The following is a 15046-nucleotide window of genomic DNA, read 5'->3' as shown; positions in this document are numbered from 1 at the left end:
TGTAAAGATTAGCCAACAGGGGTCAGAGCTGGGCTCTGTTGGTATCTGATGCGTTAAGCCCTCCACTCGTGTTAATGGTTCAGATAACCTCACTCCGTTTGTACAGCCCGCCTCTGGGTAATGTGGACGTCCCATAACCCTGGCAAGGAAGTGTCTAACCATCCAGTTCATCTATTTTATTAGATGACTTGTCTTCATGGTAACCCTGGACTCGCCCTTTGTCCTATCCATCCCTACCCCACTCTCTTTACAACTTAAAACCACCCATATTATCTCCTTCCCAGTTCTGGCAAAAGGCCCTAGACCAGAAATATTAACACTATTTCTCCCTCCATGGATGCTGCCCGGCAGGCTGAGTGTTTCCAGCATTTTCTGGTTTTCAAGAGTTTGCAGTTTTAAGCGTTGGTGGGGTTGTAGGGTTCAGAAAGCTAATGAACAGGCCCTTCGCCCTATCGTTCACCAGCAAGTACTCCATACTGAACTCGTTTACCCACACTTGGCCCTTGGCTGTCTGTGCTTTGGCGATCTAACAGCTCGTCTAGATACTTTTTGCACTGTCAGCCACTGAAGGAAAAGCCCTTACCTCATAAAAGACTCCTCCTGGAAACTGCTGGAAGCACTGAGCACAGACAAAGCACTTCTCGTGGTAGAGCTCCCCATTGCTATTGACGATTCGCTCCATGGGGTCGAAGTGCGAGTGGCAGTGCCCGCAGGTGGCACTAGCCAAGGCGTCCGACATGTTGCTGCAGAGGAGGTGGGGGTGGGGTGGAGGGGGTTATGGGAGACCACAGGTTAGTGGATCACAGACAGAGGCATCGGCGTCCATTGAGGGTTTATGACAACAGGAAGCAGGGCAGTGAGGTAAGGTTCAGTTTAACAAGTCAGCAGCTCCCTCTCCCTCTCCTTCAGTCCCACTCTTTCTCCCTGTCCCTCTCTCTGTCTGCCTCTTCTCTTTTCTCCCCCACCAGTGTCCATGAGCTGAACCTGCTTAGTGATGAGGACAAAATGCAGGGCAGGACAGTGCTCAGTTGGATGTTCTGACAGCCAAGGCGGTGAACTGATCACTGGTGCAAACACTGTGCCGTCGTTAGACAAAGAATATTCCCCACACTCTCCGCCGTCCCTGAGCCTCATCCCGCTCTCCATTCCGCCCTCCCACCCTGCACATTCCACCCCGCGACAGGGATCCGTGGGTTCCCTCAGCACACTGCAGGGTGTGTGCCTATGTACACAGGAGACGGGGTGCTCCCAGCAAAAATAGTCCACTAACCCATGAGACCCTCACCCTGACCATTTACAACCTCACCTCTGCACCCTGACCCCTTCCCTCCAATTTCCCTCATACCTTGACCCTTTCACTTTGGTCTCCATTCCCCAACTCCTCACACCCTGACCCCTCACCCTGTTAGCCACCTCCTGAGCCTACACTCTGACCCCACAAACCTTGACCCCTGTACCCCGACCTCCACTCGCTGAACCTCACCCTCTGACTCTGCACCTTACCCTCTCACACCCTGGCCACTCCACCCTGCAGCTCTCGCCCTCACTCTTGTCAGGGAACCCTGGAGCTCCATTCCTTAAACATCCATTCCATCCATTCGCCTCCCTGTGGAATCGCCCCATGGAATTCCATCCATTCGCCTCCCTGTGGAATCGCCCCATGGAATTCCATCCATTCGCCTCCCTGTGGAATTGCCCCATGGAATTCCATCCCTGATCCTGACAGGTCTATTCCCGCTATTTTATCCTTGTTGGCTCAATTTGGTAGTTTTTCTGGTTATAAACTAAACTTGGATAAGAGTGATTTACTCCCTTTAAATGCGCAAACTTTATTGAATGATAGGATACCATTTAAAGTTGTTACTGATAACTTTATCTATTTAGGTATAAAAATTACCAAGAAATATAAAGATTTATTTAGACTGAATTTTTTACCTATGCTTCATCTAATTCAACAACTTACTACAAGATGGTCTCCCCTATCCTTATCATTAGTTGGTCGGATTAATGCTATTAAAATGATGATTTTACCAAAATTTTTATATATATTTCAAGCTTTACCAATTTTTATTCCTAAATCTTTTTTTTGATGACATTGATTCAAAAATTTCCTCATTTGTGTGGCAAAATAAAAACCCCAGGTTAAGTAAAAGGCAATTACAAAAATCTAAAAAAGATGGTGGTTTAGCTTTACCTAACTTTAGATTTTACTACTGGGCGAATAATATTCAAAACTTAATATATTGGAAATTAGATTTGGATTCACCATTGTGCCCACAGTGGGTAAATTTAGAATGCAATGATGCACAGGGATATTCTCTATTCTCCGTTCTTGGTTCTTCTCTTCCTGCTGATTTAGTTAAATTCAATAAACAGATATCCAACCCTGTTGTCAAACATACATTACGAATTTGGTTTCAATTTCATAAGTTTTTTACTCTGAAAAACTTTGTTCTTGATAGCCCTATTTTACTTAATTTTTTTTTCAAACCTTCTTTGACAGATCAAGCTTTTAGCATATGGAAAAGGAAAGGTATAAAATGTTTTCGTGATTTTTTTTTGAAGATAGTCTGATGTCTTTCGACCAACTTTCCAACAAATTTAAGTTACCTAAATCTAATTTTTTTAGATATTTACAAATCAGAAATTTTTTACATAAAGTTCTACCATCTTTCCCCAATTCAACTTCAATGGATTTCTCAGATTTGATTTTTACCTTAAATCCTTGTCAGAAGGGATTAGTGGTTTTTATTTATAATATGATTATGAAGATACAACCAAAAATATCAGGTAGAATTAAACAAGAATGGGAAAAAGAACTTCAATATAATATATCAACAGAAAAATGGGAAAAAATTTTACGAATGGTTAATTCTTCTTCTATATGTGCTAAACATGCTTTAATACAATTTAAAATTGTACATAGAGCTCATATGTCTAAAGATAAGCTTGCTCGATTCTATTCTCATATTAACCCTCAGTGTGACAGATGTCATTCAGAAGTGGCTTCATTGACCCACATGTTTTGGTCGTGTCCCACTTTACATAACTATTGGAAGGACATATTTGCTACCATTTCCTCAATTTGGAATATTGATTTACAACCTCATTTTATTACTGCAATTTTTGGTATACCAAATGAGGATGGTAATCGGTTTTCCCTTTCAATTAGACGAATGATTGCTTTTGTAACATTAATGGCCAGAAGGTCTATATTACAAAATTGGAAAGAAGTAAATCCTCCTACCACGTTTCAGTGGTTCTCTCAAACTATTTCCTTTCTGAGCTTGGAAAAAATTAGAAGCACTATTTTTGACTCATCAATTAAATTTGAAGAAACTTGGGGACTGTTCATTCGACATTTTCATATGAATTAATTTGGCCTCTTCCAGACCTTCTCTCTGCTTATTCTTGTTCTGGTATGGAGTTCCGGAGTTTTTGACACTATCATATACATATAAACTGTTATTATTGCCCATGTCAGTTTAGTTTAGTGTTTTTTTTTCTCAATATATATTTTTTCTTGTATTTTTAATTTTTTTTCTTTTGATGATTATTTTTATTTTTTTTCATATATAATTACTATAGGCTTGATTGATTAATGTACTATTTTTTGTTGATATTTTAATAGGATATTGTTATCTTATTATTAATGTAATTTCAAGTCTATTGCACTTATAACCTATTCATTATTATGTTATGTTTTTTTTAATATATGAAACTCAATAAAAAGATTGAAAAAGAAAAAGGAATTCCATCCATTCGCCTCCCTGTGGAATCGCCCCATGGAATTCCATCCATTCGCCTCCCTGTGGAATCGCCCCATGGAATTCCATCCATTCGCCTCCCTGTGGAATCGCCCCATGGAATTCCATCCATTCGCCTCCCTGTGGAATCGCCCCATGGAATTCCATCCATTCGCCTCCCTGTGGAATCGCCCCATGGAATTCCATCCATTCGCCTCCCTGTGGAATCGCCCCATGGAATTCCATCCATTCGCCTCCCTGTGGAATCGCCCCATGGAATTCCAGCCATTCGCCTCCCTGTGGAATCGCCCCATGGAATTCCATCCATTCGCCTCCCTGGGGAATCGCCCCATGGAATTCCATCCATTCGCCTCCCTGTGGAATCGCCCCATGGAATTCCATCCATTCGCCTCCCTGTGGAATCGCCCCATCCTTTGGTCTCCCTGTGGGAAGGTCCAGTGGCAGAGCTGACCACAGCACTTTTCTATGCCAAGTATTTGATTTACTAGTAATCAGGAAGATGGGAGCTGTGGGAAGATAAAATGTATCTCAAAGTGTATGAAATGTGGGAAGACTGGATTGCAGGAAGCTCATGAGCAGCAGCTCTCGCTCAACGACATTCTGATGGACAAATCCAGATCATAATATACACCCAGATTGTCTCAAGAAGTCATTCCCAGAATCATTCCCAACCCTCCCTGTGTCACTTCTTGAGTTTCTCCCAACAACTTCCTCAGCATCACTCCCAGAGATATCCTCAAATTCTTTTCAAATCACTCCCAGAGTGTCTGAATTACTCTTACAGTCACTCCAGCATCACAGAGACACTCCCAGATTCCCTTTGGGTTACACCCAGAGTCTCTCCAAGTGTCCCTTACGATTTCACCAGTGGAAAGTGCTTCTCACAATCCACGTTACGGTGTTGGATCAGGAACTGGATGAACTCTGAATAAAGAGAGGTAGTTACTCCCAATGTGCAGGGCAGTTGACAGTTGTGTGACAGTTGGGAAGGGGAAAGGGGTTAAGGAGCCAGTGCAGAATACCCCTGTGACCTCAACAACAGGTTCACCATTTTAGAGAGGAAAGTCAAAACAGTCAGGTCTCTGCCACTGAGTGCGGCTCTGTGGTTCAGAAAGGAAGGGGGAAGAATAGGTGATGGGGGATTCATTAGTTAGGGGAACAGAAAGGAGGTTGTATGGATGAGAATGAGATTTCCAGATGCTGCAATTCTTTGAGGAAATAACAGGCAAGACAGATAAAGGAGAGTCAGTGGATGTTGTGTACTTGGATTTTCAGAAGGCCTTTGACAAGGTACCACACATGAGGCTTAACAAGATATGAGCGCATGGTAATACAGGAAAGATACTAGCCTGGACACAAGATTGGCTGACCAGCAGGAGGCAAAGAGTGGGAATAAAGGGAGCCTTTTCTAGGTTGGCTGCTGGTTGCTAGTGGTGGTCTGCTGGGATCGATGTTGGGACCACTTCTTTTCACACTGTCTGCGGATGATTTGGAAGTATGAAGGTAGGTGGAGGAACAGGTAGAATTGAAGGAGCAGAGAGTCTGCAGAAGGACTTAGACCTGTTGGGAGAATGGTAAAGCAATGGTAGATGGAATACAGTGTATGGAATTGTATGGTTGTGCACTTTGGTAGAAGGAAAAAAGGCATAGACTATTTTCTAAATGGGGAGAAAATTCAAAAAATCAGAAGTGCAAAGGGACTTCGGAGACCCTAAATATTCCCTAAATATTAATTCCCTAAATATTATCTTGCAGGTTGAGTTTGTGGTGAGGAAGGCAAATACAATGTTAGCATTCATTTTTGGAGGAGTAGAATATGAAAGCAAGGATGTAATGCTGAGGCTTTATAATGCACTGGTGAAGCCTCACTTGGATATTGTGAGCAGTCCTTATCTAAAAAAAGGATGTGCTGACATTGATGAGGGTCCAGAGGAGGTTCAAGGAATGGCCCCTGGAATGAAAAGGTTCACTTCTCCTTTTCTCTACAGAGAAAAGCTCCATCTTGCTATTCCATCCAATCAGCACCAGTGAAATAGCAATTACAGACTGGTTTTCAGAGGTTTGTTTGATTACAAGAAGCATTGGATTTCTACTAGGTTGTCAAAATTCATGAAAGAAGAGATGTTTTTAAGGTACTCAACATGGAAGTTGCACATGTAGAAGGAAGTTGAGGCAACAAGTGACCATCCACGTGAAGTTCACTGTTGTATCTCAGCCTTTGGACCAGACCCAAGAGAAACATCTTGAGTAGTGTATATTTCAATGCAAGAAGTATTGGAAGAGAGGCAGATGAGCTCAGGGCATGGATCAGCACATGGAATTATGACATTGTAGCCATTAGTGAGACTTGGTTGCAAGAGGGGTAGGACTGGCAGCTCAATATTCTGGGTTCCATTGTTTTAGACATGAAAGAGCAGAACTCAGGGAAAATGTCACAGCGGTGCTCAGTCAGGACAGACTGGAGAACTCATCTAGTGAGGCTTTATGTGTGGAGCTGAGGAATAAGAAAGGTATGATCACATTAATGGGGTTGTATTACAGACACCCAACAGTGAGCAGGATTTAGAGGAACACATTTGTAGACAGATCACTGTTGCAAGAAACATAAGGTTGCGAATGTAGGTTATTGTAACTTTCCACATGTTGACTGGGAACCTCATACTGTAACAGGACTAGATGGGAGAAAGTCATTCAAATGTGTTCAGGAAAGTTTCCTTGATCCGTACCAATGACAGAGTGTGTAATACTTGATCTCTGTTAGGGAATGACTCAGGGCAGGTGACAGAAGGGAAACACTATGCATCTTGTTGTAATAATGTCATTAGACTCAAAGTGATTATGGAAAAGAATAGGTCTGGTCCTCGGTTGAGATTCTAAATTGGAGACATGCCAATTTTGATGTATCAGAAAGGATCTGGTAAGTGTGGGTTGGGGCAGGTTGTTTTCAGCCAAAAGGTGTACTTGTTAAGTGGAAGGCCTTCAAAAGTGAAATTCTGACAGTACAGAGCTTGTATATGCCTGTCAAAATAAAAGGCAAGAATAACTCATTTTGGGAACCTTGTTTTTCAAGAGATATTGAAGCCCTGGTTAAGAAAAAAAAAGGTGCAAAGCAGTAGGAACAAATGAGGCACTATGGAGCACAAGAAATGCAAGAGACCACTTAAGGAAGAAGTCAGGAGGGATGAAAGAAGCCCTAGCAGACAAGGTGAAGGAGAATCCGAAGCATTTCTACAGATTTGTTAAGAGTAAGATAAATGCAAGGGACAAGCTTGGTCTTCTGGAAGATCAGAATGGTAATCCATGCATGGAGCCAGAAGAGATGGGGGAGATGTTAAATGGATTTTTGTGTCTGTATCTACTCAGGAGATGGACACAGAGTCTATAGAAATGAGGCGAAGCAGCAACGAGGTCATGGACCAGTACAGATTACTGAGGAGGTGGTGTTTGCTGTCCTGAGTCCAATTAGGCTGAACAAATCCCCAGACACTGACAAGGTGTTCCTTCAAACCCTGTATGAGGCAAGTGCAGAAATTGCAGGGGCCTTAGCAGAGGTATTTAAATTATCCTTAGTGACAGGGAAGGTACCAGAGGATTGGAGGGTATCTAACATTGTTCTGCTGTTAAGAAAGGGTCTAAGAGTAAACCAAGAAATGATGGGCTGGTGAGCCTGACATCAGTAGCTGGAAGGTATTCTAAAACCACAAGACATAGGAGCAGAATTGGGCCATTCAGCCCATCGAGTCTGGCTGATCCATCATGGTTGATCCCAGATCCCACTCAACCCCATACACCTGCCTTCTCGCCATATCCTTTGATGCCCTGACCAATCAGGAAAATATAAACTTCCACTTTAAGTATACCCACGGACTGGGCCTCTACCACAGTCTGTGGCAGAGCATTCCACAGATTCACTGCTCTCTAACTAAAAAAGTTCCTCCTTACCTCTGTTCCAAAAGGTTGCCCCTCAATTTTGAGGCTGTGCCCTCTAGTTCTGGATACCCCCACCATAGGAAATATCCTCTCCACATCCACCCTACCTAGTCCTTCCTAGTCCTAAGAAACCGGATATATAATTATTTAGGTAGACAGGAACTGATTAGGGATAGTCAGCATGGATTTGTGCATGGTAAGGCTTGAGTAACCAATCTTGTAGAGATTTTTCAAGGAAGTTACCAGGAAAGTGGATGAAGACAAGGCAGTGGATGTTATCAAAATGTCCTTCAGCAAGGCACTTGACAAGGTCCCGCATGGCAGGTTGGTCAAGAAAGTCAGTTGCTCAGCATTCAGGATGAGGTAGTAAATTGGATTAGAAACTGGCTTTGTGGGAGAAGCCAGAGAGTGGTAGTAGAGGCCTGTGACTAATACAGCGCCGCAGGGACCAGTGCTGGGTCCATTGTTGTTTGTCATCTATATCAATGATCTGGTTGATAATGCGGTTACTGGTTCAGCAAATTTGCAGAGACCAAGATTGCGGTGCAGTGGATGGTGAGGAAGACTCTCAGAGCTTGTAGCAGGATCTGGACCAGCTGAAAAAATGGGCTGAAAAATGGCAGATGGAATTTAATGCAGACTAGTGTGAGGTGTTGCACTTTGGGAGGACCAGTGAGGGTAGGTCATACACAGTGAGTGGTAGGGCACTGAGGAGTGTGGTAGAACAAAGAGATCTGGGAATACAGGTCCTTAATTCATTGAGAGTGTCATCACAGGTAGATAGGGTCACAAAGAAAGCTTTTGGCACATTGGCCTTTGTAAATCAATGTACTGAGTACAGGAATTGAGATATTGTGTTGAAGTCGAATAAGACGTTGGTGTGGCCTGATTAGGAGTATTGTGTGCAGTTTTGGTCACCTACCTACAGGAAAGATGTAAACAAGGCTGAAAGAACAGGGAAAATTTACAAGGAAGCTGCCCAACTGGAGGACCTGAGCTACACAGATTTATTTTTCATAGAACATAGCAGATTGATGGGAGATTTGACAGAGCTGTATGAACTTATGAGTGGTATAGGTAGACAATACTCCAATGAGAGGTCATGCGTTAAGAATGAAAGGTGAAATATTTAACATAGAAACATAAGAACATAGAAAACCTACAGCACAATACAGGCCCTTCAGCCCACAAAGTTGTGCCAAACATGTCCCTACCTCAGAAATTACTAGGCTTACCAATAGCCCTCTATTTTACTAAGCTCCATGTACCTATCTAAAAGCCTCTTAAAAGACCCTATCGTATCCGCCTCCACCACTGTTGCCGGCAGCCCATTCTACACACTCACCACTCTCTGAGTAAAAAATTTACCCCTGACATCTCCTCTGTACCTGCTCCCCAGCACCTTAAAACTGTGTCCTCTTGTGGCAACCATTTCAGCCTTGGGGAAAAGCCTCTGACTAGCCACACAATCAATGCTTCTCATCATCTTATACACCTCTATCAGGTCACCTCTCATCCTCTTTCACTCCAAGGAGAAAAGGCCGAGTTCGTTCAACCAATTCTCATAAGGCATGCTCCCCAATCCAGGCAACTTCCTTGTAAATCTCCTCTGCACTCTCTCTATAGTATCCACATCCTTCCTGTAGTGAGCTGACCAGAACTGAACACAAAACTCCATCTGCCACTTCTCAGTCCAGTTCTGCATCCTATCAATGTCCCGCTGTAACCTCTGACAGCCCTCCACACTATCCACAACACCTCCAACCTTTGTGTCATCAGCAAATTTACTAACCCATCCCTCCACTTCCTCATCCAGGATTATAAAAATCACAAAAGAGTAAGGGTCCCAGAACACATCCCTGAGGCACACCATTGGTGACCAACCTCCATGCAGAATATGACCCATCTACAGCCTTCTGTGGGCAAGCCATTTCTGGATCCACAAAGCAATGTCCCCTTGGATCCCAGACCTCCTTACTTTCTCAATAAGCCTTGCATGGGGTACCTTATCAAATGCCTTGCTGAAATCCATACACACTACATCTACTGATCTTCCTTCATCAATGTGTTTAGTCACATCCTCAAAAATTAAATCAGGTTCATAAGGCATGACCTGCCCTTGACAAAGCCATGCTGACTACTTCTAATCATATTATACCTCTCCAGATGTTCATAAATCCTGCCTCTCAGGATCTTCTCCATCAACTTACCAACCACTGAAGTAAGACTCACTGGTCTATAATTTCCTGGGCTATCTCTACTCCCTTTCTTGAATAAAGGAACAACATCCACAACCCTCCAATCCTCCAGAACCTCTCCCATCCTCATTGATGATGCAAAGATCATCGCCAGAGGCTCAGCAATCTCCTCCCTTGCCTCCCATGGTAGCCTGGGGTATATTTTGTCTGGTCCCGGCGACTTACCCAACTTGATGCTTTCCAAGAGCTCCAGCACATCCTCTTTCTTAATATCTCATGCTCAAGATTTTCAGTCTGCTGACAGTCATCACTACAATCACTAAGATCCTTTTCCATAGTGAATACTGAAGTATTCATTAAGTACTTCTGCTCTTTCCTCCAGTTCCATATACACATCCCCACTGTCACACTTGATAGGTCCTCTTTCATGTCTTATCCTCTTTCTCTTCACATACTTGTAGAATGCCTTGGGGTTTTCCTTAATCCTACCCACCAAGGCCTTCTCATGGCTCCTTCTGGCTCTCCTAACTTCCTTCTTAAGCTCTTTCCTACTAGCCTAATAATCTCCTAGATCTCTAACATTACCTAGCACTCCGAACCTTTTGTAAGCTTTTCTTTTCCTCTTAACTAGATTTATTACAGCCTTTGTACACTGAGGTTCCTGTATCCTACCATAACTTCCCTCTCTCATTGGAACGTACCTATACAGAACTCCACACAAATATCCCCTGAACATTTGCCACATTTCTTCCGTACTTTTCCCTGAGAACATTCTTCCAATTTCCTGCCTGATAGCCTCATAATTCCCTTTACTCCAATTAAACGCTTTTCTAACTTGTCTGTTCCTAGCACTCTCCAATGCTATTGTAAAGAGATAGAATTATGATCACTACCTCCAAAATGCTCTCTCACTGAGAGATCTGACACCTGACCAGGTTCATTTCCCAATACCAGATCAAGTACAGCCTTGTAGGTTTATCTACTTAATGTGTCAAGAAACCTTCCTGAACACACCTAACAAACTCCACCGCATCTAAACCTCTTGTTCTAGGGAGATGCCAATCGATATTTGGGAAATTAAAATCTCCCATCACGACAACTCTGCTATTATTGCACCTTCCCAGGATATGTTTCCCTGTCTGCTCCTCAATATCCTTGTTACTATTGGGTGGCCTATAAAAAACACCCAGTAAAGTTATTGACCCTTCCTGTCCCTAACCTCCACTCACAGAGACTCCGTAGACAATCCCTCCATGACATCCACCTTTTCTGCAGCCGTGATCTTTGATCACCAGTGCCACGCCCCCACCTCTTTTGCCTCCCTCCCTGTTCTTTCTGAAACATCTAAAACCTGGCACTTGAAGTAACCATTCCTGCCCCTGAGCCATCCAAGTCTCTGTAATGGCCACCATATCATATCTCCAAGTACGGATCCACGCTCTAAGCTCATCCGCTTTGTTCACAACACTCCTTGCGTTAAAATAGACACATCTCAAGCCTTCGGTCTGAGCGCGTCCCTTCTCTATCACCTGCCTATCCTCCCTCTCGCACTGTCTCCAAGCTTTCGCTATTTGTGAGCCAGCCTCCTCTTCCCCGGTCTGTTCAGTTCAGATCCCACCCCTCAACAATTCTAGTTTAAACTCTCCCCAGTAGCCTTAGCAAACCTCCCCGCCAGGATACTGGTCCCCCTAGGAATCAAGTGCAACCCGTCCCTTTTGTACAGGTCACACCTGCCCCAAAGAGGTCCAAATGATCCAGAAATCTGAATCCCTGTCCCCGCTCCAATCCCTCAGCCACACATTTATCCTCCACCTCATTCTATTCCTATACTCACTGTCACGTGGCACAGACAGTAATCCCGAGATTACTACATTTGAGGTCCTGCTTCTCAACTTCCTTCCTAACTCCCTGTAGTCTGTTTTCTCTTCCCTTTTCCTGCCTATGTCATTGGTATCAATATGTACCATGACCTCTGGCTGTTCACCTTCCCGCTTCAGGGTATCATGGACGCGATCTGAAACATCCCGGACCCTGGCACCTGGGAGGCAAACTACCATCCGAGTTTCTTTCCTGTGTCCACAGAATCGCCTGTCTGACCCCTAACTACAGAGTCCCCTATCGCAGCTGCCATCTTCTTCCTTTCCCTACCCTTCTGAGCCCCAGGGCCAGACTCTGTGTATAAGAGGGAAAAATTCTTCCCTTGGGTTTGTGAATCTTTGGAAGTTCTAGTTGGAGGTGGAATCCTTGAGAATGTTTAAAGCCAAGATGGATATCTTGGACGCGATCTGTAACATCCCGGACCCTGGCACCTGGGAGGCAAACTACCATCCGAGTTTCTTTCAAGGGAAACATGAGGGGAAACTCTCACTCCGAGGGTGGTGAGAGTGTGGAGCCAATTGCCAGCTGGTGGATACGAGTTTGATTTCAACGTTTAAGTGAAGTTTGGATAGGACAATGAACGGAAGGGGTATGGAAAGACGCTCTGGTCAGGGAGCAAATCAATGGGATTGGGCAATTTAAAGGGCTCGGCACGGATTAGATGGGCCGAAGGGCCTGTTTCTGGGCTGTAGTTTTCTGTGTCTCACTCACGACGTAACTCCTCCGAGGTCTCTCGGAGTCACACCCGGTGTCAGAGTCAGTCTGAATAACTCTGTAAGTCTCTCTGCCCGTACTCAGTCAGTCAGTCAGTACCGGGTCTGAGTACAGCGATGAGGGAGGCCGAGGCAGACTTCGGTACGTATAGTCACTGTGTTACGGTGAAGTGGGCTACCATGTCTCTGTGCTCCCATCCCCCGGTCTGCTGTGATTTACAGACCAGCAATCCCGCCCCACCCAAACCGAGACAACAGGAGTTTGTAGGGAGCCGTCAAGCAGTCCTGATTTCCTGTATGCAGAATAACAGAGTCACGGCGCAACATTCCCGGGAGACCTCGAGGAACAACTGGCAGTGGGAATGTGATACATCCCGTGTACAGTCACTCAGTACTCAGGACTCGCCCTTCCTTGGGCGGAGGCCTCGGTCCCCACAGTGCCCATCCGGCGGTGTGCACTGACCACATCAGCTCAAATCCCAGGTCTGCCTGCAACAGCATACAGGGTAGGTAGTCTGTAAACCTGGTAGGACGGTCGCGGAGACCGAGGTCAGCACGGAGTTGTCCGGTCCCAGTTGTGGGACCCCAGCTGGGTTTCTGACGGACACTGGTTAACACCGCTTGTCTCTGGGTAAAACGGTCGTAACGGGATAGTGAATTCCCCGGACGCACAAGAGAATATGCAGGTGCTGGAAGAACTCAGTGGGCCCAGCAGTGGGAGGAAAGGAATTGTGGATGTACCGTACGAGTTCAAACCTTATGCAGAGTTTCAACCCGAAACGTTGACTTTCCGCTGACACCTTGGTCCCGCTGAAATCTTTCTGCAGATTGTTTGTTGCTTGTGGGACTTTAATATGAATTCTGTAACCTCCTGGTTATAACCTGTACTGAGGATTCTATATCCCTGGGGTATACCCTGTAATGTGGATACTGTAACTTCCAGGTTATAACCTGTACTGAGGATTCTATACCCCCGGGGTATACCCTGTAATGTGGATACTGTAACTTCCAGGTTATAACCTGTACTGAGGATTCTATACCCCCGGGGTATACCCTGTAATGTGGATACTGTAACTTCCAGGTTATAACCTGTACTGAGGATTCTATACCCCCGGGGTATACCCTGTAATGCAGATACTGTAACCCCTTGGGAGTACTGTAATAGGAATACTGTAACCACCATGTATGACAAGGAATGGTGATATCGTAACTTCCTGGGGATAACCTGTATTGGGACTAGACTAAATTGTACTTATGCACCTTTCTGGCTACATCCTGGCTTAGTATGCTCTGCACTGGATGAAAGGGATTGCACAGAGTTATGGACACCGACCTCCCTTTCATGGACTTTTGTCAACACTTCTTGCTGCCTTGGTAAAGCAGCCATATAATCAAAGACCCCCACTAGCCCCAGCATTCTTCCTATCCCCAAACAAGAGAAAATCTGCAGATGCTGGAAATCCGAGCAACACACACAAAATGCTGGAGGAACTCAGCAGGCCAGGTAGTATCTATGGGATAGAGTATATTCAAAGAGTTTCAGCCTGAAACATCGACTGTACTTTTTTTCCATGGATGCTGCCTGGCCTGCTGAGTTCCTCCAGCATTTTGTGTGTGGTTCTCCCTATCCCAACAGGCAGAAGATACAAAAGCTTGAAAGCATGTACCACCGGGCTCAAGGACATCTCCAATAGGAACCCACTACCAAGCACATCTTTCCCTCCCTCCCCTCCACTTTCCACCTTCCACAGGGATCGCTCCCTGCATGACTCTCTTGTCCATTCATCCCTCTCCACTGACCTCCCTCCTGGCACTTACCCTTGCAAGCAGAATAAGTGCTACACCTCCTCCCTCAGGGCCCCAAACAGTCCTTCCAGGTGAGGAAACATTTCACCTGTGAGTCTGTTGGGGTCATCTACTGTGTATCTGGAGCTCCCGGTGCGGCCTCCTGTATATCAGTGAGACCCGGCGTAGAGTGGAAGACTGCTTCACCAAGCACCTAAGCTCTGTCTGCCAGAAAAAGCGGGATCTCCTGGTGGCCATCCATTTCAATGCTACTTCCCATTCCCATTCCAACTCTGACATGCCAGTCCATGGCCTCCTCTACTGCCCCAATGAGGCCACACTTAGGGTGGAGGAGTAACACCTGTCTGGGTAGCCTCCAACCTGTGCATGAAGCATGAACATAGATTTCTTAAACTTCTGGTATTTGCCTTTCCCCACCCCCTTCACCCTTCCCCATTCCCATTTCCCTCTCTCACCTTATCCCCTTACCTGCCCAGCACCTCCCCCGGTGCTCCTCCTCCTTCCCTTTCTTCCATAGTCTTCTGTCCTCTCCTCTCGGATTCCCCCCTTCCCAGCCCTTTATCCCTTTCACTAATCAACTTCCCAACTCTACTTCACCCCTCCCCCTCTGCTGGTTTCTATCACCTACCTGCTTGTACTTCTTCCTCCCCTCCTTCCCACCTCCCTGCTCTAACTTCTCATCCAGTCCTTTTTTCCAGTCCTGATGAAGGATCTGAAGCATCAATTGTTTACTCTTTTCCACAAAGGCTGCCTG

General features: G+C 45.0%; 1 protein-coding gene across 2 annotated transcripts in view; it reads right to left on the bottom strand.

The window, feature by feature from the left end:
• Positions 1–15046, bottom strand: part of LOC132381319 (LIM and senescent cell antigen-like-containing domain protein 1) — a 337779-nt gene that overhangs the window by 308195 nt on the left and 14538 nt on the right. For both annotated transcript variants that reach the window (XM_059950700.1, XM_059950693.1), the window contains exon 2: positions 584–743. In XM_059950700.1, the coding sequence (XP_059806683.1) occupies positions 584–743 (160 nt within the window). The remainder of the gene's footprint in view (positions 1–583; positions 744–15046) is intronic.

The sequence above is a fragment of the Hypanus sabinus genome, chromosome 2 (assembly GCF_030144855.1).
Source record: "Hypanus sabinus isolate sHypSab1 chromosome 2, sHypSab1.hap1, whole genome shotgun sequence".
NCBI lineage: Eukaryota > Metazoa > Chordata > Chondrichthyes > Myliobatiformes > Dasyatidae > Hypanus > Hypanus sabinus.
This window is presented reverse-complemented; position numbering and strand designations above follow the sequence as displayed.